This window comes from Bubalus bubalis, chromosome 2 (genome assembly GCF_019923935.1).
Source record: "Bubalus bubalis isolate 160015118507 breed Murrah chromosome 2, NDDB_SH_1, whole genome shotgun sequence".
Lineage (NCBI taxonomy): Eukaryota > Metazoa > Chordata > Mammalia > Artiodactyla > Bovidae > Bubalus > Bubalus bubalis.
In genome coordinates, this window is record NC_059158.1 from 155,033,434 (window position 1) to 155,058,218 (window position 24,785).

Sequence of the window (24,785 nt, forward strand, 5' to 3'; positions counted from 1 at the left end):
GGGAAAAAAGTATATGAATGAGTCTGCTGCTGCTGCTGCTCCTGTTGCTAAGTCACTTCAGTCGTGTCCGACTCTGTGTGACCCCATAGACGGCAGCCCACCAGGCTCCCCCGTCCCTGGGATTCTCCAGGCAAGAACACTGGAGTGGGTTGCCATTTCCTTCTCCAATGCATGAAAGTGAAAAGTGAAAGGGAAGTCGCTCAGTTGTGTCCGACTCTTCGCAACCCCTTGGACTGTAGCCTACCAGGCTCCTCCGTCCATGGGATTTTCCAGGCAAGAGTACTGGAGTGGGGTGCCATCACCTTCTCCCATGAATGAGTCTACCTATTTGTAAAAATGTGACTGATGAAAACAGTGCAGTCACTAGGTTATCACACTGTGCGAGTTCAGTTGTCAAGAGGGAGCAACTCAAAGGACATCACACAATCTATAAACCAGCTGGAAGGAGCCATCCAGACTTTGCCCTGCCGAACCCTTTCTGGGCGATGATTAGACAAGTCCTCATAGATGATATACTGTGTGCAGAAGCGCTGATCAGAATCAGGTTTGGCATGGTACGCGACTGTATTGATGGTTTGAGTCACGTCACTGTCTGGCTTGGGCTTTCTAATGAGGATCTGGCCCCCACCGGCAGCGACAAGCTTAATAAGGTTGTCCTTTGGATGGTGTTTGAAGGTTCCCCCCAAATAGAAGTAACATCCATCAAACAGCTTTGGCAACTGAAAAAAAACAAACAAAAAAAGTTCATTAAAAGCAGACAAAAATATTTAAAAACACTGCACATGAAATAAGGGAAATAAAAAGTCACAAGCAGTTAAGAAGCTATTTAATGAGGTGCAAGGACAAGACACACTTCAAGAACTCTTTGGGTTAAGAAAAATACTCATGAAAATAAAGGTTTCCAATAATTTTTTTCTCCTGAAGACTCTGGCCCTTTTCACTCTTCTCACATTTTAGGTGTGCTATGAATGTGTGTGTATATGTGTGTTTGGTACACATACATATTTAACATCTGTTCCTCAAACTTCTTGTATCAGAATCTTTATTCATACTTGGTAGGACTTAAAGTCTCAAGAATTCCTTCTTCCATATCTAAAATATGCTCTGGGTATACCGAGCTAAACTTAACTGTAAGTGTAACAGCTTGTCCATGGAGCTTTCCAGCTCTGCCCATCCACATTCAGGTCCCTATATACTAACAACCCAGGTTCCCCCAGGGCAGCATGTGGGAGGGTGGCCTCCAGGGTTCTAGAAACGTTTTCCTTAGAGCACAACACATTAGAAAGCCAGGGCCAGAGAGCCACTTAGCTATAAACACATTTCTGTGTGCTTTACAGAGAAAGCTTCACAAGTCCCTTCTACAAAAATTCTTCTTCAACATTTTTAATACACTTGTATGTCAACAGAAAAATGGAATTTTGTTCATTAAAATCTCAATATGTGGTAATAAAGACATGGTTAACTAAACCTGAGCATCAGCTGTCTTCTCTCAAACTACTTCTTGCATCTAAGACTTCCCTCAGACTCTAAAAGGTTTATGGTAATGTTTGAAATGCCCAAAATGCAGTAATCGTATGAAATTATTACCTTCTGGATTTTACTGCTCATTGTTATCATCTCTCAGAATCAAGCACTTGAAATGAGCACAATTAAAATTTTAACCAGGGGTTTCCCTGATGGCTCAGTGGTAAAGAATCTGCCTGCCAAGGCAGGAGACATGGGTTTGATCGCCGATTGGGAAAGATCCCACACGCTGTGGAGCAAATAAGCCAATGTGCCACAACTATTGAGCCTGGGCTCTGGAGCCCGGGAACAGCAACTACTGCACCCCGCATGCCCTAGAGCCTGTGGTCCACACAAGAGAAGCCACCACAATGAGAAGCCCGAGCACAACTACAGAATGTAGCCCGCTGCTGGCTGCAACTAGAGAAAAGCCTGCATAACAATGAAGAACCAACACAGCCAATACATAAATAATTTTAAAAAATTTTAATCAGTCACCTGTACTTGTTAAAAGGGCAGGAGAAGTTTTTCCTGATGGCAATAATAGTATTAATTTATGATAAGAACAATGAAAGTAGAATCAAAAGGAAAATACCAGCTGTTCTCTGTTGAGCCTGCTTTTCTGTGGTCCTTCAGGAATTTCATACTTTTCTTCCTGTTCACATTCTTTGCTTTGTAGACATGCTTTCACCCCTGGCAAAAACCAAGGATAAAAGCAAAATAAATATCAAGTGAATTTCTTTCACATTAAAATGAAGCCATTTACCTATGCCATTTTTCCTCTTCATGGTTAAGTACTGCTCTGAAACAGAAAAAGAAACCTAACTTATGCTAAAACAAAAGGTAGTAAAACTGATCTTTCCTTCAGAAGACTAAGCAATGAGGCAGTACTGAATACAAATTTGAGTTTTCTTTGTAAAAAACCTAAATCAATACATTATTCCACGTACAAAGTAAAAATCTAAATTTTAGTTTATGGCCATTATCAAAATTAGGGTGAATAAAAAGTCCCATGAAGTTCAGCTCACAATGATCTGACCCCAAGATCTAACCATATGTCCCACTCATCCTGGCAATCCCGTCTAACCTCCTGTTAGACTATAAGTGATCTGACATTCAGCAAAGTACCTGAGTTCAGAACACCTCATTTAAGCTGGCCACCTAACAGGGGCTCTATAGCACTTGTTAAAATAAACAGTAAAGCAGAGTCTGTGACATGTTTGGAATTGACAGGTACACACTGCAGTCACCAAGGGACGACTGGTAAGTACTTCAAATGCCTTAGAGCTGCTTCAAGGAAATCAGTCCTGAATATTCATTGGAGGGACCGATGCTGAGGCTGAAACTCCAATATTTTGGCCACCTGATGTGAAGAAATGACTCACTGGAAAAGACCCTGATGCCGGGAAAGATTGAAGGCAGGGGGAGAAGGGGATGACAGAGCATGAGATGGTCGGATGGCATCACTGACTCGATGGACATGAGTTTAGGCAAGCCCCAGGAGTTGGTGATGGACAGGGAAGCCCGAAGTGCTGCAGTCCACGGGGTAGCCAAGAGTCAGACATGACTGAGCAACTGAACTGAACTGAACTGACAGCTGCTTCAGTTGAGATGTTCCAAGATATTATATACTATAACAAAAGTCAGAATATTTTAATGACTGAATACTCCATCTCTTCAAAAGCATAGCTTTGTCAAGGGACTGAATTTTTCTTAACTTGGAGCTATGAATGCATATCACAATTCAACGTTCAACGCTGGCATATCTGTAATTCTCTATCACGTGATTCTTAATTTTCTGCTAGTTTTGCCTGTGTTTTGGGGTCCCTTTCCCCCAATGTTTTCAATACAAGAATCCTATTTAGCTAAGTCTGCTATGCTGAATCTTATTCTGATCAGTAACTTATAAATATGATAGTTTTATAAAAACTGTTTTTTTTGTATGTAATTAAAAACTATATTTTAAAAATATAATTTTAATAACCACTCACAGGGTATAAAAAACTATCTTTCCAATGAAGCTAATACTAAACTATCAATTTTACCATTTATTAAAAATGAATTTCAAAATAAAAATTATGACTAGGTCAAAATCATACCAGAAACACTGACAGTGTGCTTACATGATATACTATATTAAATATCAATACAAAAAACATTACCAATATAATCAAATAACTGACTTACCTCAGACTTATTATTTCACATATAAATTATTCCTTTTACTTTATGTCACTTAAATATGTAGCCCCCTTCTCCTAATGGTATTTGCAGAGCATTTATACTGGTTTCTTTAGATGAACTGTACATGCCAGTACATAAAGCCAAGAACTGAACACTGAATACCCCTATGATGTCTAACTGCAACAAGTAAACAGCTAATGTGTAACTACAAAAATAAATACACTGCGCCTATGCTGGCTGCTTACCCAACCTTATGGGTTTATGTGATTGGTTATTTAAACTATCAAAAAATCATACTAAAATTATTTTAATTGACCCAAGGGATTTGCCAGCATTAGTCAATTAACAGAATATAGCATTAACAGATAGCAGAATGAGACAAGCACAGCATCAAGAGAAATGAGACGGCAGACACCAAGAGGACAGCTTTTTCAGTGTAAATATGCCTCAAATCATAAAACTTCCAGCCTTATAGTAATTGTTCAGTAAATTTCTGTAAAGGTAGTCAGAAAAATCCAAGGCTTTAATTATAACTGTTGAGCTAAATGAAGAATGCATTCCTCTGATATTCTCTTCTTACAAAGACAACTCTCTCTGTCACTTAATATCAACTAAAGAAGGAAAATATAGTTCCCCACCCCGCCCTGCCTGAAAACTAAGGAACAGTTTCCAGTTCTATGATAACATGGTAGAATTATTGCTGCACAGAAAACATGGAGAATTTTTTGAACCCTGGGTGAGAATAATGCCTACAAGGGCCTTGCAAATTACATAATCATGTTGGGTATCTCGTGTCAAGTGGGAGGAAGTTATGGAGACTGTAATGGTAATATGCACATCTTACTTAAAGACACAGAAATTAAATGATTATGATGAACTAAATCACATAAATTGTACCTGTTTTGGACTTAAGACTACCAATTTGAAACTCCTGATGCTTCATCTAATCAAATTCTTCATTTCACAGATAAAGGAAAGTTAAATTCTTTAAGTGACATAAGTGAGATAAAAACTCAGATTATCTTCCAACTCCTAGATCAGTTTTTTCCTATCTTTATTTTATTAAAAAAATAAAGCATCTTAGGAAATGCCAGGTACTCTCTACTCAGATTTAATATATTATATCTCTCTTAAAAATAAATGACCTAATGACTAAATGACTAAAATGAACAGATGACTAAATAGGAGGATCCCTATTTTTAAGAGATTAGCCAAAAAGTGTACCAAAATGTCAAAAACTGCTGACTACTTGGGAGTTTGGGAGCAGGGAGAATAATGCATTTGCCTTTGTCTTTAGTGAATCAATGAGTTTGTTTAATTTGAAACCAAAGCTGCCACTCTCTCATTTGTACCCTTTGAGTTTCAGAATAGTCTCCAATGTGTCAGTAGACAATTATAATTACACTTCATATCAACTTCCTAGTTGACTTCTTTTGCAATAAACCAACTGAACAGATTTACTACAACATGAAAAGAAGACTTTAAACTTTCAGAAACTTAAATGGTGATATTTATCTAATCCAATTTCATTTATCCAAACCAATGAAATGGATGAATCTACAAGCCAAAATACTATTTAAAGTTACTACCTTAACAAACCTAAATAGATAATCATTAAGGTAATTATTATTAAGATAATTATTAATAATAGAGAATAACCAAAGTTTTAATTACTCAATACTATAAGTTAGTTAACCAAACTGCAGCAAGAATTATTAAATCTATTTACCATATTAAACAATCAGAACTTTCAAAATATTCCTAGTCATAAACTCATCTAAAGTAATAATATATACTGTAATCCTTAATCTCTATAAAGACTTTAAAAATAGGTCATTTTCACCAATTTAATATTTCCTTACTGTAGAGCAGAGACAATACTTAATAACCTATGATAAACCACCATGGAAAAGAATATTTTAAAAAAGGATGCATATATACATATAACTGAATCACTTTGCTGTAAAGCAGTAATTAGCACAGTGTAAACCAATTATACTGCAATAAAAACTTCCTAAAACTGAAATTATATTTTGTATTTGTACTTAATAAAGTCCATATTATTTCATCATCTGCAATAGTTCAGCAGAAATAAAAATCTATGCAAGATCACTGCTTAACTTTCTCAGCTAAATAGGAGGATCTGAATCCAAACTGAAATGACTTTACACGAGTAACTTATATTGCTTATATAAACACAGATTTCTGAATATGCCAGAAAGATACATACTTCAAAATGTGTCAAGCCACTACCCTTGTAAAAGGTATGCTTTATAACATCTTTACTTGTCACATGTTGTATTTTAAGATTGTGACCAAAGCTATCATTTTGCAGAGACATAGGAATAAACTAGCTATCTTATTAAAATGAAGAGATTCCTTTCAGTTCAGATGTATTCCTGATCATGTCTACCATTTCAGGTAAGCTTTCCTTGTGCCCTGATTTTATTACTTTTTAATACAGAGGTAAGCAGCCCAATTCCCAAACTACTGCTTAACTCAAAGTCATTAACTCTTAACTCATTAAGGCAGCTCCGGCTACCTAAGAAACCTCTGGAACCTGCATACTCATGCAGCTTATGAATTCTGAGATATGATTTTTTTTTTAAAAAAAGAGTCTTGTACCATCCAAAAATGTACTTCTTTATTCTAAATCTCCAGTAACCACTCTTGCCTCCTACTTCATAAAACCATACAAATCTTTGGATGTGTATTTTCATTTTAGCTACATGAACCACTGATGATGTTCATTAATTTCTATTAAGCTTAGTCACTTTTCCTAGTTTTAGAAGGAAAAAAAGGATTACACAAATGGGAGTAGGTTCCTGAATCCAAAGCTACACACAAATGATTATAGAATTCAATGAAGACAGAATAAAGCTTTAAAATGGAAATCTGTCAAATGCTCCAAATTCCAAATGTCCAAAGGGGAAATGATCCTTCGATGAAGCCACAGAACATGCTCACTCTCTTCAAAAGCCAGACCAATAAACAAACTCTTATTTTAAAGAACTGTTATTCTTCTGAAGCCAGTGGCTATTTGCATTGACAATTAGAACTAAATATTACTCTCAGCCAAGGCTAAATGGTATCCTAAAAAAAAAAATAAAAATACAGAATCAAAAATTTTATGTCAAAATAAAAAATCCTAATAAATATGTCATTAGATCCAAACTAGGCACTAATATAACTCAAGAAAACTGCATATTAGTAAATTTCCTTTCTGATTCTATTAAAAATGAACACCCAAGTTGTAAAAACAAAACAAAACAAAAAATTATTTTTTAGGTGCTTTTCTAGTGGGCCTTTTAGTCAAATAGGCTATCATATCACTAAATTTTAGACAAAAGGAAATTGTTTTCAAGAGGAAACTTTCTACAACAATGACAAAAGTGGGAAAACAACTTTTATTCTCACTATAATTTTTAAAAAATTGGATGGCAAGTAAAAGAGCTGAAACCAATATTATGAAATTCCACAGTGAGGAATGGAAGGACAATAAAATGAAGGCTGAAAACATGAAAGGTAAATGCTCCTCTCATGCCATCATAACATTTGGATTTAGAAATCAACTGTCACAAATCATTAGATTTTGCATTTTCATATAAATATCATTGAACAATTATTTATTTTTGGCTACATTTTAAGCCAGTATTCTAATTACAAGCATGAAAGTGAAAGTGAAGTCACTCAGTCGTGTCCGACTCTTTGCGACCCCGTGGACTGTAACCTACCAGGCTCCTCCATCCATGGGATTCTCCAGGCAAGAATACTGGAGTGGGTTGCCATTTCCTTCTCCAGGGGATCTTCCTGACCCAGGGATTGAACCCGGGTGTCCCGCCTTGTAGGCGGATGCTTTAACCTCTGAGCCACCAGGGAATTACAAGCATATTTATACATAAAAATATATTTCTTCATAAGACAGTGTGCTAAGTTTATTTGTTTTACTTAATGCATACTGAGAAGCAGGTCAACTTCTATCACAAAAGTATATTACTGTATGATAAAATTTGCTTAGGCAAAATTTGGTTATCAATTCTAAAACCTTGTATTATGAATAATAATATCAAATCAATCCTTCTCTTTATAAATGTGGTTAACGAACAAAGTCAGTTTAACGTTCAAAAATTTTCCAATAAAATACTTTAAAAACTCATACTTGGTGCTCTTTCTTCATCGTATATTTAACACAAATTATTTATGTAAGATTTCTATGTTCATTGGACAATAACCATATTAAAATGTATCTGGCTAGATCTGCGTAACGGGTATACACAATTCATGGTATCAGATTCAAGCAATATACACACAGAGGTTCTAATTTCCCTGATTAAGAATGAAACCATTAACTCCTCAATAAATTTTGAGAAAAGATCAAAAAGAAGATCTAATTGTTATTAGAATTTAAGAATTTGAATTTCTTCCTAAAACACTTAAGAGACATATATTGATGTTAAAACTGTTATAAACAAATAGACCTCTACCAAATCCAATCCATGATTGTTTACTTCCTTCGCCTGTACATATTCACACATTTATGTAATATTGACAGAAAAGATATAAATGTTTTATGCTCTTTAAAAAGTTTAAACAAATTTGTTTTTCATACTTCAGACCTAAGTTATCATATAAAAATATAAATTTTTTTCAGAAAATATCTTTAAGCATTTCAGAATTTTCTTAATCCTCTGACACTCCAGTTATTCCCCCCTATTTCTTGTTATAAGAAATAACAATAGAAATCAGTTTTTTTTCCTTCTCTATTACTTGCTTGGGTATCTCAGAAATAGGACTATTAGTATAGTAACAGATGTTATTTTTTTTTTTTTTTCTTAAACAATCTTTGGTAAAAGATTTCTGTAAGCATGAAGTTGTCTCTCTAATCTTAGTTGATAGAAATGCTTTGGTATATATAAAATTTTTCTTTCTTTTAAAAATTCCACAGCACTCTCAATATCCATTTTAAGAAAATTTTAATTGAAAAACATGTTCATTAATCTGATTATGAAGTTATTTATGAAATGATGATGTAGTGATTGCCTTTTAGGTTCCATCTTCCACATCTAAAACAAAAACAAAGCAACACTGTATCTGGACCTTCCTCTCCTCACAGATAAAAGTCCAGAGGAAAATGTTTGGCACATTCCCACACCAATTTCCTTAGGTGCTAAGGTCTTTCAAAACTTCTACATTTTATTTCAACTCAGATAATAGTGGGGAAGAGATTATGAAAGAAAAGATGACAGCCATCTGCTCTCCCCTTCACAATGAGACGAGAAATGAAGAGGCAGAATTCAATTTTTTTCAAAAAAAAAAAAAAAAAAGGTTAGGCTAGAGGAAATTTGAAAGCAGTGTACTGAAAGAACAGTGCAGTAAAATACATTTTCTCTTTCTGAAGGTTAGTTTACATCTTTAGGATGCAGTTCCATCTTCTTCATTCTCTAAGAGATGAATACAATTTATACATCTTCTATTTTTCATTCTAGCCACCTCTAATTACCAAAATCACCCTGTACAGGGATGGTTATTAGTTTCCTGTGAGGAATTGGCACCAAAACTAGGACTAAAGTAGAATCTCAGGTACAAACTCAATCTTGAAGAAGGAATTTTCCTATCTATGCCTCCTGTTTCTATAAAATAAATACCATCCAATAAAATATCTGTAAAATAAACATGATGAGAGAGAATGCCTGGCACAATAGCATAATTATGGCCTATTCTTAGAATGTTCATGCACAGTTCATTAACTATGATGCTGTAAGATGCTCCATATATACAAAATAGAAAAATAAGAGATATTAACCAGTTAAGAGAAAAATACATTTAAACAGAAAACTTCCAGTTAAATTTGGATCCAAGGAATCCAGACTGTTCTATATAATTATTTTTGTTAATTTATTTAAATTTGTTTAATTTTTTAAGTAAGTCAATTCCCCCTATAGAGAAAGTTTACATGAAACTTCCTCTTCAATCTACTTGGTTTATGGAAAATACTGAAAAAGTTAATACTAAACATTCTACAGAGTTCAGCCAGTAAAGATTTTTTCTTTCAGGCAAGTTAGTGAATATCTCAAACACAAAATTTAGTTTTAATAACTCATAGATCTTTGTGATTAGTTTTGAAAGCTTTGTCCCATCATATCATTCCTTAATATAGATGATTTTCAACTAATTTTGAATACCTCTGAACATGTTTTTAAAAATCACACTAAGTTGCCTGACATTAAGAACAACACAAAACAATAGAAAAATATATTAGGATAGAAAGTGTTCTTACAACTATTTCTTGCAACTAAACCCAGCAACTATTTAAATTCATTGTCTCAAACCTTGAACCTATTCCTCTTTGTACTTTGAATTAGAAAATATGGGGATGTGAAGTTCAGTAAGAGATTCCATCCACCTTTTATCCTAAAAGAACCACTGATATTAAGAGTATGTTATTCCCTACTGTGACAATCACCAAATAGCACACTATTAAGTCAGCTTGAGTCCATTAGTGATTCTATAAAAATGACATGGCCAAGCCATTAAAATGACAAAACTTCCATTTCTTAAAGAAGGCAGATTTTATGGAAATGAATCATGTAGTCTGTGTATGTAACAAGATGCAAGTTCAGCAAATTCACAAGAACTAGACTTACAGGGTAAGTGGTAAGTGCCTTAATATTTAAAATTTCACATAGCTTCTTTATTACTGAGATTCTTGTTACTATGAAAATCCATTCCTTTCTATAACCACTGGCAAGGTTTCTGGCAAAAGTTCAGTACAAAAACATCCATAATCATGGAAACATTTTAGGTCAATTTTTAAAATACTGAGGCCCAAGAAGACTTGACACAAATCTGAAAGGGAAGCAAAGGTCCAAAAATAAGGGACTAAAGAAAAAACTTTTTTTCTACATAAACGGCCAATCAGTCCAACTTCTTCTCATACTTTTTAGCGTGGCTGACTGGCAGAGTAGAGTAACAGATACAGACTACAGAGAGAGTGGCACTGCTAGTTATACATGTCACAGGCCAAATCAATGGAGACGACCATCAAAAGCAAAGTGGTAGCTGTATTTTACTGAGATGAATCTCAACCGCTAAAAGAAAACTTTTTACCAACCAAGTTAATTTAAAACAACAGATTAAATTAATAATATAATTCAGGCTTTGATTGAATCAAGCAACTCTACCATAAAACCTTGAAAGTACAAATCTTAAAACAAAAGATTTTTCAAAACTAACTCTAACCCATCATTTGCTTCTTACAAAGAAAGTTTCATGAAAAACACTATTCTTTAATTTTAAAATTTGAAATAATTATAGATTCACAGGCAATTGCAAAGAAATGTACAGGAAAGTCTCATGCACTCTTTTTCTAGTATCCAGTGTTAATATCTTACACAACAATAGCACAATTATCAGCACCAAGAATTTGACACTGATACAGTCCAAAGAACTTACCCAGATTTCATCAGTTATACATTCACCATTTGTGTGTGTGTGCACACACAGACCTGACATTTAATCATATATGTAGACTATGTAACACAACTACCTCTAAGATCAAGATATTCAACTGTATCATAACAGGACTTCGCAGGTCCCTCTTTAACAGACACTATTCTTTTTATAAGCAATCAGTTAGCAAAAAGGTCATTTCATTGTCCTATTTTAGCTGTCACATCAAAAGCAGAAGACACTTTAGTGATTGAGGAGTAGAAAATAACCTTGTACAAGCTTTCTTTTTATTTTGTTAAGTCCTAGGTAAAACAAACAGGTGAGAGCTGGGAAGGTGAGAGGCAGCATCAAAGGAGAAGGTGGTTGACTGCTAACTAGAAAGGAGTAACAGGAACACATTTTCATCAGAGGTTTAGAGAATAGCTAGTGTAATTGCCCCCAGTCAGGTGGTACAATTGCCTGGAGGATCCCAGGGACGGGGGAGCCTGGTGGGCTGCCGTCTATGGGGTCGCACAGAGTCAGACACGACTGAAGAGACTTAGCAGCAGCAGCAGGTGGTACAAAGCAGTCTCAATTTCCAAAGACCTTCCTAAAACAAACCATATTAGCTGAGAGAGCTAAAGAGAGTTATGCAGATAAGTTTTTAGACATCACAAGGAAAAGCAATAAACTAATTTCATTTAATAGTCATATATTTAAAACAAGCATTTATTGAGTTAAATATATCATACAATGGTAATATGGGCTTCCCAGATGACTCAGTGGTAGAGAATTCATCTGCCAAGCAGGAGACGTGGGTTTGATTCTTGGATCAGGACGATGCCCCGGAGAAGGAAATGGCAACCCACTCCAGTACTCTTGCCTGGAAAATCCCATTGACAGAGGAGCCTGTCTGGCTACAGTCCATGGCCACCAAGAGTCTGATATGACTGAGCAACAAAACAACAACAACAATAATGGTAACACAGATTGCTTAAGCTTACAGGTCTATTACAGGATCCATTTACTCTGGATTAAAATAGTTGTTATGACAGGAAGATTTTGAAGTGAGAACATACTTGTATATATTTACCAAGAACACTTAAATGATACCATTAATATGAAAAGCTTTTTCAAAATGTAGGGACTAAACAGAGGTAAAAAACATTAGCATAAGGTCTTTAAATAATTACTGGCAATACTGCAATAAAAAAATGAAATTACTCTATTTAGTTCCCTTTGCAATTCTCCCAAATCCAATACTTACATTCAAATTTTAGGATCCAGCATCCACTGAGAATTCCAAGCATACATTTCAGGGTGCTTTGAACTGTATCACCAGGAACAATGACATGAGTTACTATAATACAAAAAAAGCAGTAAGAGAAACAGAAATATAAACCAAAATAATTATTTAACTAGTCCACTCACATCTGAATTTTCTTCAAAGGCAACAATTTTTATACTTTGGTAAAGACTTCTTTATTTAATTTCATTCTCTATTATGGCTACCAATATGAAAAATTAGATCATAAATCATAAATCTTAAAGCCACACAGAGTGTATGTGTGTGCTCAGTCGTTTCTGGGTCTTTGTGATGCTATGAACTATAGCCTGCCAGGCTCCTCTGTCCATCGGATTCTCTAGGCAATACTAGAATGGGATGCCATTTCCTCCTCCAGGAGATAGTCCCAACTCAGGGCTCAAACACACATCTCCTACATTGGCAGGTGGATTTTTTTTTTACCACTGAGCCACCTGAGAAGCCCAAAGCCACATTGGCCAAAGCAAATTTCTTTTCTATTTCCAATTACAACTAAGGAATTAAATAAAGCACTACATTGTTCAACCATTTATCTGTCATTAGCAAACTCATAAAATTGCTCTTCTGACATATGCCCTAAAATAGGGGCAAAGCTTTAAACTTTATATTTCCTAACTAAATGAAGACTGTAAGTAATTTATAACTGTAGAAACATTTTAGAATTATTACCAGATTCAAAGTATATAGACAGATTCCAATGGGTAAAATGTATAAATTATCAAGGTGAGTTCTACAATGGAATTACCCATTTAAAATTCTCTTCTACCAAAACTAAATAAATAAATAATCCCCACCTGTACTGTCAAACTCGGCACATTTTTTAGCTTTAAGAATCGTTGCAAGCTCACTGAGCATTTTCTGTTGTTCGGAAGAAAGTCCACTGCCTATAAGTACAAGAGGCCCATCCCGACGCTGACCAGTGTTTACCTGTCAATAGAAGAGGCGATGCCACAGTGTCAAAAACATTTAAAGGCTAGAGAAAGATTAAACTGAGTTTCAATTGATATGAGCTTGGATTTCTCTACTTTATCTAGTAATTCCCAATAATTTCCATTGAATCGTCACTCAGAACCTTAAAGCACAATGCATCTGGTTCTACTTCTTTACCCCCTGCCCCTAATAAAACACCATTTGGGATACCTCTCTATAGCTAGGGTGTCTTGTTTCCTCGATTCTAAAGTGGATCTCTCTAGGGTTTTCTAACTTCATTCTGTTACCAGTAAGCCCTACCTTTTTATAAAATAACCCCAAATACCCACTTAAAATGATCAATTCTCTACCCCGCCCAAACTAACTTACTCCAACAGAGCTAAACCCAACCTGGTGTGTTTAATTTAAACTGAGATTACATAAAAAATGAAAAAACACCAAGGCTTCTAGAACAGCACTGATCTCGAAGACAGAAAACAAAATTTTAACAATGAAAGAATTATTTTTCAAAACCAACAAAGTAAAAACAGACAAGGGAATACTGAAGTTATTATATCAGATTCACCAACAGAAATAAGTCACTGAAGTTTATGAAAAGGAAAGTGCTCTAACAAAGATTAATATTTTCACTTTAATTTACACTTAGAATTTACAGGAGACAAAAAAAGACAAGAAATTTAATTCCAAGAAATTGGAATGAGAGTTAGCCAAAAGCTACCTGATGAAAAAAAGCAATGATCCAACAGATAAGAAAGAAAGGGTAAATGAGCACTACTGTATTACAAGATAAAAAGCAAGACATAATACTTTAATTTTCAAATACAACACAAAGGACCCTCCTACATGTATGAGTGTCTAAGTATTCTGGACCTCTCAGTAGAAACTCCTCTCAGAAGTTCCACAGAATGTGAGTGAAACACTGCAGGTATAATTACCAGTATAGTTCAGCAACTAGACTGGAGGAAATTTATATTTAAATATTCACTTCACATATCTGAATAATGATAATTTATCTGGTCTGATGCCCTACAATATTACATGTAAATTGCTGGCTACATCTCTAAACAGACTGATCTCAATAATTCATTCACTCAAAATGCATTAAATAGGATTCTACTATATATTAAGCAAGAATGTATTCATGACATTTTAAAAAACATTTCTATAAAGTTTTTTTAATGACAATATTCAGCACTTAAAAGTTTCAGCTTCCTGAACTACTTTTCTTGAAGGTTCAAGTTACAGAGGTTTTACTGGACGTGCTGTGCACACACCACACACATACTGACATCACATTTCTGTCCATTTATCTTTCCTATTCACTCAATTATAAGATGAGGTAACCATCTTATAAATACTCCATAACATGAAAATAGTTCAGTTTACTTTATCAATTACTATATTATAATCATATTAAAAAACAGCATTTCAAATATTCTTGTCAGTTTACAAATGAGCATCATAAAGTAGTTCTATATGGAACACATTACTTTTCAATTTTTATAACTCCACTTCAGCTAAATGAGTTCTCTGCACAAAATAAAAAGTGAAAAGATATCAGTTGTAAATATAGCATATGATACTACTTCCATCAATTTCAGGAAAGCACCAAAGTGGGTCAAGCATTTTTCTATCTAGTTTCTAAGTTTGAATAAATAATAGAAACTGGCACTAATTTCTCATAATTAAGGAAAGCTATTAAAAATAAATAAACAAAATCAAGCAAAGAGCTGTCAAAGCCACATATCTAATTTGGGGCAGGAGGTGGGAGTTTGGAGGCATTCGATTTGAGTAAGCAGAGGTCTCAGAATCAGGAGATTCAAAAGCTGTTCAGAAAATAATCCAAAGGTTCAATAATCTGTTTTTAGAGATATTAGATACTATGTACATTGACATTAAATAAACTTATCTAAGGAATAATTTGATATGAAACTTTTTCTTGGAAAAATTAGTTACTCTGAATTTATCAAAATTAATGAGTTTATCAAAAACAAAGTTTAAAAAACTACAACAAGAGCCAGAGGAAGTGAGGAAGCATGCCATGTGTACATCTGGCTCCCTACATTTGTTCCTGGTGGAGAAAACTGCTAGCACCAAGGACTTGAAATGGGAACGTGTCTGGGGGATTCAAGAAAGAGCAAGGCAGCCTATGTGGCTGAAAGAGACGAGTGAAAGGGAGTCTGATGCTATCTGGCGAAGAAGATCCCAGATCTTGTCTTTAGTGAGTATACACAAAGAAGCAACTCTTTCAACTTAAGTAACTGTTATTGTTCATGATCATTTCCTTAGCCAAGTATCTACCATTAAGACAGTAAATAACTGCAGTGTTCATGTGACATGCAGCAAGTATAGGTTTCTTACATTTAACAAAAACACAAGAGTAACTGGAAGGCCAAATTAAGAGGAAGATTGCCACTTTCAGATTCCAATAATACCATTAACGTATCTTTATTTTTGACACATCTAAAATAATCCTTTTCCCGATTTTTACATAAAAGAAATATTGTCAAATGACAACTTAGTTACATTATGTTCTGCCATCAGAATCCAAGTCCAAATGAATAGAGTAAGGATCAATTTATAGTTAAGTACAATGGGACCGAATGAATACTGACCTAAAATTTTCTTAATATTCCGAATTCACTCAACTTCTAATTCATCTATTGGAAAAAAATGTGTTGTGTTTTTTTTTCCTATGGTGGGCTAACCCTGAGCAAATCAAACTACATGTTAGTTTTCTCATCTATAAAACAAGGAAATTAAACTGCTGATTTCTAGGTTCTCTTCCAGGTCTATAGATAGGGCACACTTACAAGGCTGATGCCTGGAGCAAGGAGATTAAGAGTTTTCAAAGAATAAGGGTAACCAGCCTGTGATAGCATATATTGTTCTTCAGTTGCTCAGTCATGTCCAACTCTTTGCGACCCCATGGACTGACTGCAGCATGCCAGGCTTCTCTGTCCATCAGTGTCCCCTGGAGTTTGCACATACTAAAGAAATAGAGGAAAACAACAGAATGGGAAAGACTAGAGATCTCTTCAAGAAAATTAGAGATACCAAGGGAACATTTCATGCAAAGATGGGCTCGATAAAGGACAGAAATGGTATGGACCTAACAGAAGCAGAAGATACCAAGAGGTGGCAAGAATACACAGAAGAACTGTACAAAAAAGATCTTCACAACCCAGATAATCACGATGGTGTGATCACTGACCTAGAGCCAGACATTCTGGATTGTGAAGTCAAGTGGGCCTTAGAAAGCATCACTACAAACAAAGCTAGTGGAGGTGATGGAATTCCAGTGGAGCTATTCCAAATCCTGAAAGATGATGCTGTGAAAGTGCTGCACTCAATATGTCAGCAAATTTGGAAAACTCAGCAGTGGCCACAGGACTGGAAAAGGTCAGTTTTCATTCTAATCCCAAAGAAAGGCAATGCCAAAGAATGCTCAAACTACTGCACAATTGCACTCATCTAACATGCTAGTAAAGTAATGCTCAAAATTCTCCAAGCCAGGCTTCAGCAATATGTGAACCGTGAACTTCCTGATGTTCAAGCTGGTTTTAGAAAAGGCAGAGGAACCAGAGATCAAATTGCCAACATCTGCTGGATCATCAAAAAAGCAAGAGAGTTCCAGAAAAACATCTATTTCTGCTTTATTGACTATGCCAAAGCCTTTGACTGTGTGGATCACAATAAACTGTGGAAAATTCTGAAAGAGATGGGAATACCAGACCACCTGATCTGCCTCTTGAGAAATCTATATGCAGGTCAGGAAGCAACAGTTAGAACTGGACATGGAACAACAGACTGGTTTCAAATAGGAAAAGGAATACGTCAAGGCTGTATATTGTCACCCTGTGTATTTAACTTATATGCAGAGAACGTCATGAAAAACGCTAGACTGGAAGAAACACAAGCTGGAATCAAGATTGCCAGGAGAAATATCAATAACCTCAGATATGCAGATGACACCACCCTTATGGCAGAAAGTGAAGAGGAACTAAAAAGCCTCTTGATGAAAGTGAAAGTGGAGAATGAAAAAGTTGGCTTAAAGCTCAACATTCAGAAAACAAAGATCATGGCATCCGGTCCCATCACTTCATGGGAAATAGATGGGGAAACAGTGGAAACAGTGTCAGACTTTATTTTGGGGGGCTCCAAAATCACTACAGATGGTGACTGCAGCCATGAAATTAAAAGATGCTTACTCCTTGGAAGGAAAGTTATGACCAACTTAGATAGCATATTAAAAAGCAGAGACGTTACTTTGCCAACAAAGGTTCGTCTAGTCAAGGCTATGGTTTTTCCTGTGGTCATGTATGGATGTGAGAGTTGGACTGTGAAGAAGACTGAGCGCTGAAGAATTGATGCTTTTGAACTGTGGTGTTGGAGAAGACTCTGGAGAGTCCCTTGGACTGCAAGGAGATCCAACCAGTCCATTATGAAGGAGATCAGCCCTGGGATTTCTTTGGAAGGAATGATGCTAAAGCTGAAACTCCAGTACTTTGGCCACCTGATGTGAAGAGTTGACTCATTGGAAAAGACTCTGATGCTGGGAGGGATTGGGGGCAGAAGGAGAAGGGGACGACAGAGGATGAGATGGCTGGATGGCATCACTGACTCGATGGATATGAGTCTGGGTGAACTCCAGGAGTTGGTGATGGACAGGCAGGCCTGGCGTGCTGCGATACATGGGGTCGCCAAGAGTTGGACACGACTGAGCGACTGAACTGAACTGAACTGAATGCCTACTGTGGTGATGATGCCACCCAACTATCTTATCCTCTGTTGCCCCCTTCTCGTCTTGTCCTCAATCTTTCTTAGCATCAGGATCTTTTCCAATGAGTTGGCTGTTTGCATCAGATGGCCAAAGTATTGCAGCTTCAGCATCAGTCTTTTCAATGAATATTCAGGGTTGATTTCCTTTCAGTTTTAGTTCAGTCGCTCAGTCATGTCTGACTCTTAGTGACTCCATGGACTGCAGACTGACTGGTTTGTTCTCCTTGTTGTCTAAAAGACTCTCAGAGTCTTTTCCAGCTCCATACTTCAAAAGCATCAATTCTTCAGTGCTCAGCCTTCTTTACGGTCCAACATTCACATCTGTACATGACTACCGGAAAAACTATAGCTTTAACTAGATGGACCTTTTTGGTAAAGTGATGTCTCTGCTTTTCAATACACTGTCTAGGTTTGTCATAGCTTTTCTTCCAAGGAGCAAGTGTCTTTTAATTTCATGGCTGCAGTCACCATTTGCAGTGATTCTGGAGCCCAAGAAACAAACACCTCAAATTAGAAACACCTTCAGTTACCTCCTTATCTTAAACAATCAGGTCAATCACTGAGTATCTGCTGCCCCTACTGGACAAGAAGCCTTCTCTGAACGGTTCTAGATGTGTTTACCCTTTTCTCTCATTTACCCCCATCTGAGCAGTTAAGATACACTGAGTCCATCACCCCTCTCTTTAAAGCCTCTCATCTTCACTTCACACCCCCATCCCCAACACCACTTGTAGTTCCAATCCTCTCCACTTCACATGGACACACAACAACAGTCTCCTCACCAGTCTTCAGTCCCAGCCCGCCCTCGCTATCCCCCAGAGTCCCATTCCACTGAGAGAGACACTGAGGGTGCCTCACTAACTGGGGAATAAAGTCTCCATTCCTCCACAGAGAACTCAATGTCTTTCCCAATCTGATCCCAACCCAGGTCTTTACTTCCAATTCCTCTTTAATACACCTCATGCTTCTCTCACACTAAATTCTAGTTTCTCAAATTTCTAAGGTCCTTTATATCTCCTTGTCTCTGAGCAGCTGTTCCTGAGATCTGGGCTTCTATTTCTGCTTTGTGTACCTGATTGCAGTGGCCAATGAAAATCCATTCCTCACTCCTTCTAGACTCTAATAGAGTCCTAATGCTGTTCATATCTTCAAGGATTGACTCTATCTTCAACCACAATGTATGTCAAAAGCAATTATGTGACCAGTTCTGACCAATAAGACGTAAGAGGAAGTCCATTGGAAGGCTTCTGGGAAAGGTTTTAGTCCTAACACTGGACACTGTTGTATCTGGAATTGTGGCAATCATCCTACAATCACCAGCAGGGAGATTAGTGAGGACACAACCACCACACTGAAGACAGGGAAGCAGAAGAACAGAAAGAGTTTAGATCTTTGGTGCAGCCTTGTAATTGCTAAGCCAAATTATAACAAGAGCTGTCGTATATTGAGATTATATAAGAGAATACACTCTTTAAGTATTTGAATGAATGTTTTCTGTTATTTGCAAATAACAGCCAATATAACACAGTATTAGATATCTTGCTAAAACTTGTACCTTCAAAGGCTTACTTAGACATCATGTTACCTTCTCTTCTGATCCCTCCTAAAATCAGCTTCTTTCTTTAAGACTCTACTATACATTTGTATGGCATCTATTACAAATATACTGCAGTGTGCAATAATTTTTTTTTACATCCATATTCCCAACTAAACTACAGGTTCCTAAGAAGTAGGCATTTTTTCCACAAGGCAGCAAATGGCACCCACATCTACTCCATTGGTAAAGTAAAAAGTGGATGTGTTAGTCGCTCAGTGGTGTTTGACTCTCTGTGATCCTATGGACTGTAACCCGCAGGCTCCTCTGTCCATGGAATTCTCCAGGCAAGAATACTGGAGTGTGTTGCCATTTCCTACTCCAGGGGATCTTCCTGACCTAGGGATCAAACCTAGGTCTCCCACACTGCAGGTAGTACCATCTGAGAAAACAGTGAAGCCTAAGTCATATTAATTCTACTCTTTCTCCATACTTCGTCTATAATCTATCCAAAAGTTCTGATGGCACTACCTCAAAAATACATACCAATCTCATAACTTTTCACAACTTCCATTGCTGTTCCCTTAATTCAGGTCATCATGGTCTCTCTCTCTTCTTTACCAAGAAACAGTCCAAGTAATTTCCCTGCTGCCACTCTTGCTGCCGCTCCATCTTTTGTTTAGAAGCTGCCAGAGTGAACTTTCTAAAGTGTAAATCAGATTATACCATTCCTTGCTTTAAATTCTTTCAGTGGTTTCCCCATTACTCTTAGACATGCCCTATGTCAAAGCCTTTGACTGTGTGGATTACAATAAACTGTGGAAAACTCTGAAAGAGATGGGAATACCAGACCACCTGACCTGCCTTTTGAGAAATCTGTATGCAGGGCAGGAAGTAACAGAACTGGACATGGAACAACAGACTGGTTCCAAATAGGAAAAGGAGTACATCAAGGCTGTATATTGTCACCCTGCTTATTTAACTTCTACGCAGAGTACATCATGAGAAACACTGGGCTGGAGGAAGCACAAGCTGGAATCAAGATTGGCGGGAGAAATATCAATCACCTCAGATATGCAGATAACACAGCCCTTATGGCAGAAAGTGAAGAGGAACTAAAGAGCCTCTTGATGAAAGTGAAAGAGGAGAGTGAAAAAGTTGGTTTAAAGCTCAACATTCAGAAAACTAAGATCATGGCATCTGGTCCCATCACTTCATGGCAAATAGATGGGGAAACAGTGGAAAGAATGACAGACTTTATTTTGGGGGGCTCCAAAATCACTGCAGATGGTGATTGCAGCCATGAAATTAAAAGACGCTTACTCCTTGGAAGGAAAGTTATGACCAAACTAGACAGCATATTAAAAAGCAGAGACATTACTTTGCCAACAAAGGTCCATCTAGTCAAGGCTATGGTTTTTCCAGCAGTCATGTATGGATGTGAGAGTTGGACTCTAAAGAAAGCTGAGAGCTGAAGCATTGATGCTTTTGAACTGTGGTGTTGGAGAAGACTCTTGAGAGTCCCTCGGACTGCAAGGAGATCCAAACAGTCCATCCTGAAGCAGATCAGTCCTGGGTGTTCATTGGAAGGACTGATGCTGAAGCTGAAACTCCAATACTTTGGTCACCTGATGTAAAGAGCTGACTCATCTGAAAAGACCCTGATGCTGCGAAAGATTGAAGGCAGGAGGAGAAGGGGACGACAGAGGATGAGATGGCTGGATGGCATCACCGACTCGATGGACATGGGTTTGGGTAGACTCTGGGAGTTGGTGATGGACAGGGAGGCCTGGCGTGCTGTGATTCATGGGTCACAAAGAGTTGGACATGACTGAGCGACTGAACTGAACTGAATAGAACTGAGTCACCAGCAACAATGACTTTCTCTCTAACCTTCAAACACACCAAGGTCACCCACTGAGGGACCTACACACTTGCTGTTCCCTCTACTAGGACACTTGTACTCCAGATATTCACCTAGGTGCTCCCTTGACATCAATCAGGTTTTAGAGCAAATATCAGCTCTTTAAAGGCTGTCCTCGATGACCCAGGTAAAATGGTACCTTTCTTGAAGCCCACAACCTCCAGTCTATTACACTCTATAAAGTCTTCATCAAAGAACTCATTTGTAAGTTTCCAAAATTATTTTATTTATATTAGTTTATATATCCACAGTCTTTATCTTTCCTAGCTCTCATTAGAAAGTATACTTTTTGAGAATAAGAGTTCTATCAGTCATATTTATTGCTATATGAATGCTACCTAAAATATGGAGGATGAAAACAATAAGTATTTGTTGATTTATTCTGATTATTTCTTTGAAATCACAACAGCAACTACATAGAAAGTGCTCAACTGGTGAATGAAAGCAGTTCACTAACTAGAAATTTTGCCATTTTGTTCATTTTATAATCGATTTCAATAAAACACATAAATGTCCCAAGGCTACATCCATACTCACTACAGAGCAATGGCTGGTTGATGAGGATTCCTTCTTCTCCGGTAGCAGCAACACTGATTTCATATTTTCACTGTCTGCATAATCCACAGGCCGCAGACCAAATATGTTGCTGGTAAAATAAGTACAGATGGGTTTAAGTAAATAAAATGTGTGAGCTGATTTTTCACTAAATGAATACACTAGTGGAACAATTTTTTCAACTTTCCTAATAAGACACAATTTTTTGAAAATAAATGACTCAAGAATTCACATCAGGCATAAGAATCAAGTACTACAAGCTGCTGAAAAATAGAAAAAAATATGTGAAAATAGAAAAAGAGATGTGAAATTTCAATTTAACACCAGACCATTACAGGGACTCTTCTTAACTGAATATATTGTTACTTAAACATGATTTTTTTTCACAACTCCATATTGGTATTCAAATTCATATTTTAAAATATAGCTTCATAATCATTAATCACTATGGGCTGATTACATGCTTTCAAATGCAAATAAAAATCACTTACTGTAGCTGTTACAGGCTCTATAGTCTATATAAACAAATACAGAAATTAGATAAATTCACAAGATAGGTATTTAGATTCACTAGAAGGAAAAGTATGTCACATGACAATTTAATAAAGTGGTAAACAGGGCATTTTAAAATTAATTTTTAATATGTATGTACACTACAATCTACAATAATTATAGCCATCACAGAATAAACTGATGGGAGTTCAGAAAGCGACCCAGACTTCCCTGCTGCACTAATTCGAGTCACAGAACATTACAAGGGAAGAGACCTCAGACACATGGTACGGCTGTTACTTCACTGAGAAAAAGCTTCCACTGACTTGACAAAGGTCTCGCTTTCCTTCTATTCATTCTAACAATATTCCATATTGCCCATGATTAGTCTTTCAATCATAAGGACACTGTTAAAATTACAGCACTTTGTCTAAAATCCACTTCTTTACATACAGTTTCAAAATGATTTTAATGCATTATATCATGGCAGAAAAGTTTTTACACTGAACCTGTCTTTTGAAATCTTCTCTGGTTTTTAGATTACAGGATATCCATACAACAGTCATTATTGTTCATGTAAAAAAAAATGCAATGTGTTAAACAGGATATAAAATTATAAACTTGGTACAATACGAGCTTTCAAATTTGTATCAAATGTGCAGGAAAAGATCTGGATGGAAACACGGAAACATTAAGAGGGAGAGAAAGGAAGAAGGTGTCAAATCTGAGAGCACGGGGTGAGAGATACAAGCACCTACTGGGTTTAGAGTCAAGGTCATTAATGACCTTAGAGAAAGCTGTTATGATGGCAGAGTGGGAAAAGAAATGAACCACAGCAAATGTTTCTCTAATGACTGCTATTCACGACTATCAGGTTCAGTCACTCTTTCTCCTTGGGCAAGTGCTACATAAACTCTGATCATCGTGTATTCTCAGATTCCCTTACATGCCCAAGTCCTACAGCATGTGTCTTTCTTCTGAAAAGTTTTTCTCAAACCAAAGTATAATACAGTTACTTGTATTTCAACTTTCTGATTTAAAAAAAAAAGGACACCAGTTACTGCACCAAATTATTATATATTTAAAGCAGGAGCGGGGGCTTCCCTTGTGGCTCAGCTGGTAAAGAATCTGCCTGCAAGGAGGGAGACCTAGGTTTGATCCCTGGGTTGGGAAGATCCCCTGGAGAAGCAAAAGGCTACCCACTCCAGTATTCTTGCCTAGAGAATTTCATGGACTGTATAGTCCATGGGGTTGCAAAGAGTTGGACAGGACTGAGTGACTTTCACTTTCACTCTCAAAGCAGATAAGGTCATTTTCTTTCAAAAGGGAGCTGATCTCATCCACTACACTTGACATTTCTCAATTTCATTATCTGTTATGGCCATGTACCAAATACACAATCTCCTCACATACAAATGTTGTAAGTATGACAATCAAAAAGGAATCAATATGCTAGGTCTTATATCCCCAGATGCAAAAATAAACAAAAAAAGTCACACTATATGCATTAAAAAAAAAAAAATCAATCAGTGCACACATAAGGACTTTTTATCAAAGACAAATGTAGATTTCTCCAAGGAAATGAAATTTAAGAGCCCAATCAAGTATACTTTAATGCACAGTAACTACAGCATAATTATTTTACACAAATACAAACTAAAGAGAACCATGACAACATTTAAAAATGTTAAATGAAAGTACTTTCCAAAGAACCAAATCAGCTTAAAAAGGCATTAAATCAAAAATAAACAATGGTCTCTGAACAAGGAAGATGCTTTTACGATCTTAAAAAAACTGCTTCATAAAATGACTAGCAAGATTCTAGTCATTTAGAGTCCTTACTACACAAAGCTTACTACCTCAATATGGTTTTTAAACATGTGATTTCTCTACCTGGATTATGGATGGCTTCTGCCTATACACAATTTGCTAAACGCTTAGCCTTCCTGCATTGCTAATGAACTGGAGAATGGCACATTAAAAATGCTACTGAAATAATCAGTTAACCCTTAGTCCTGCATCATGGGAGATGCAGTCTATTAAATCCTGTCATGATACTGCTTTGCCATGGACCACTGAAATTTGGAATTAGACACAAGTTTTTATGTGACACCTTCAAAAACCATAGC

At 36.5% G+C, this 24,785-nt stretch overlaps 1 protein-coding gene across 3 annotated transcripts in view; it reads right to left on the reverse strand.

Moving 5' to 3' along the window:
- Window positions 1-220: 220 nt before the first annotated feature.
- BARD1 (BRCA1 associated RING domain 1) overlaps window positions 221-24,785 on the reverse strand; it is a 90,190-nt gene continuing 65,625 nt past the window's right edge. For 2 of the 3 annotated variants that reach the window (XM_006051405.4, XM_044937770.2), the window contains exons 7-11: window positions 22,147-22,255; window positions 13,234-13,366; window positions 12,383-12,475; window positions 2,099-2,196; window positions 221-719 (exon numbers count right to left, since the gene is read on the reverse strand). In XM_006051405.4, coding sequence (XP_006051467.4) covers window positions 387-719; window positions 2,099-2,196; window positions 12,383-12,475; window positions 13,234-13,366; window positions 22,147-22,255 — 766 coding nt within the window. In that variant the 3' untranslated portion in view covers window positions 221-386. Of the gene's footprint in view, window positions 720-2,098; window positions 2,197-6,309; window positions 6,781-12,382; window positions 12,476-13,233; window positions 13,367-22,146; window positions 22,256-24,785 lie in introns of those variants that run through there. The other variant, XM_044937771.2, reaches the window with a different exon arrangement.